The sequence below is a fragment of the Phymastichus coffea genome, unplaced genomic scaffold (genome assembly GCF_024137745.1).
Source record: "Phymastichus coffea isolate CEN01 unplaced genomic scaffold, Cenicafe_Pcof_1.1 PCOF00267, whole genome shotgun sequence".
NCBI classification, from domain to species: domain Eukaryota; kingdom Metazoa; phylum Arthropoda; class Insecta; order Hymenoptera; family Eulophidae; genus Phymastichus; species Phymastichus coffea.
In genome coordinates, this window is record NW_026707078.1 from 23,741 (window position 1) to 25,963 (window position 2,223).

A 2,223-nucleotide genomic window follows, 5' to 3' on the forward strand; every position below is an offset into this window, starting at 1 on the left:
GAGATGGAGCGGCCAAGTGAGCAGCTAACGGCCACTCGTCACGAGAGAATCGCGAAAACGAACACGAGAGGACGAGAGAAACCGGAAAACAATGGAGTATGTGGCTATACGTTCGGTTCGCTTTATTAGCTATTGCAAACGAGATGTGCCGCGTGGTGACATGCAGCTGACAATTGAAATTTTTAATCTGTTTTTGTTGCTTGGACGTATTTTCAATTTAATAGAATTTCGAATATTTTAGCTTGTATCAAAATATTGACATTGTAGGCATTAATTTTTGATGAAATTAATTTAGTCGTATTTTTGAAAAATTCAAACATACCTTGGAAATGTGTTTGCCAAGCTAATGCAGCACACAATAAAGCCAAAGTTTTTCCACTACCAGTTGGACTTTCTAGCAAACAATGTTCCTGCTTTGCGCAGCCTTTAATAACCTGTATTATAATTATTGTTCCATTTAAAAATATGTTCTCAAATTCATTGCCTAATTCTACAAACTATTAAGCCATATTAATTTTTAAAATTATACTTACAGCGTTCATTACAGAAATTTGACTTTTGTAAGGTGATATAGGAAATTTCACAGGGACTCCAGCAATAACAGGAGGCATACCAGCAGGCAAAGGAACATCTTTGCACTTAGGTCTGAAAACCCTGGGAACAGACTTGGGTATTGTCTGAACATATTTTTGTATAAGACCGTCAATTTTGGATTGGTCAAATGACTGTTTATCCGATTCCAATATAGGATTATTTAGACTATCATCGCTAATGCCTGGCTCACTTTCATCGTCTGTTATTTCTATGTTCTCTACTTCTTTTATTGGAATCACTTCTATCCTCTCTGGTTTTGACTGTACTTTAACTTCTTCAACAAAAGCACTTGATGAAGGTTTATTAATCCAACGAAATAGTCCTCCCTTAAATGTTAAAACAAAAATATCACTTTTAATAATAATTAGTCACAAATAACAACAGTGAAATACAGGCAGTGAAATAGCATCTACTTGAATTTATAAAAATTATACTCACAGCATTAAGTGATTTTTTTTTAACATTGATCTTGGAAGGAGTTGCTAGTGAAATACTGTCTAGTGATAACTTTTTAGCAGGACTTTCTTCTGCTGCAGCATCGTTCATTGTTAAGTCGATTATGCCATATTCATTTTCCATATCCTTTCTCTGTCGTTTCTCACATTTATGAATTAGTGTACTCTGTAAGGGAGTCTGCCTCTTCCATCGAGTTACTCCTTTTGAAGAGGATGAGTTTTCTGTTTTTTTTTGCCAATGTTTATGAGCAGCTCCTGGATCACAGAACTCATCATCACTCATATTGACTTTCTTTGATGACTGATGGCTGAGAAATAATTATAAATTTGCTTACTGCACTTAAATTTTGAAAATATGATTCAACAAACAGTGGAGGAAACTTGTAATATGAACAAATACTATTAAATTGAACAGAATAAAAAAAGGAATGCTATAGTTACATACGAACACGAAGGACAATATTTGAATTACCTACGAAAACTACTGAGACACCTGTCATATACTGATACAAAACGAGCAACCAATTATCTACACTAAAAATACTGCAGACAGTAATGTTTTGTTTTATCTTTCTCGGAAATAAACGTTGTCACTCGGTTTAATAAGCGGGACCAGGAAGCCCGCTATATTTACAAATTAAGTCTGAACCTGCATTCTTTAAAGCCTTAACCTCAAAACATTCCATAAAATTCTTGACAATTTACTATCGCTTACGAGTCGAGTTTTCTCTTCAAGTAATTTCGGACATAATAACTGCACACGAATAACAGTCCGAAACAATAAACAAGTAGCATCACGTTAACAAAATGTTATTACCGCCACTGCGGAAAAAACAAAACAACGTGACTGATCGGCGCGCGTTTTTCTTGCGCGTGCGCTCTTCCATAAAACTTCCAGTATGCTGCACACCCGCCAATTTAAAAGGATGCAGAAATGACGAAAATAGTTTCGAAGATGTTTCATTTTTATTTCTAAATTAGAATATATTAGAATACATCAGAAATGTAAAAGTATTTGAAAGATTGCGATAATTATACGTTAAATGATTTTCTTAATTTTATTCAATTTCAATTGTCATTCATTTTACTCCTTTAATTTCAATTACTTTCCATAAATATTTTCCATGTAGAAACATAGTTAAATTAGTATAATTACGAAGATGTCCTCTTGACC

General features: G+C 34.0%; 1 protein-coding gene across 1 annotated transcript; it reads right to left on the reverse strand.

The window, feature by feature from the left end:
• Positions 1 to 322: 322 nt before the first annotated feature.
• Positions 323 to 1,906, reverse strand: LOC131674620 (uncharacterized; the record flags this gene model as incomplete). The annotated part of the gene is made up of 4 exons (XM_058953389.1): positions 1,765 to 1,906; positions 1,033 to 1,357; positions 534 to 920; positions 323 to 434 (listed from the first exon to the last, which is right to left on the reverse strand). Coding segments are annotated over exons 1-4 (904 nt in total), but the record flags the coding sequence as incomplete, so codon positions are not given.
• Between the last annotated feature and the right edge of the window lie 317 nt (positions 1,907 to 2,223).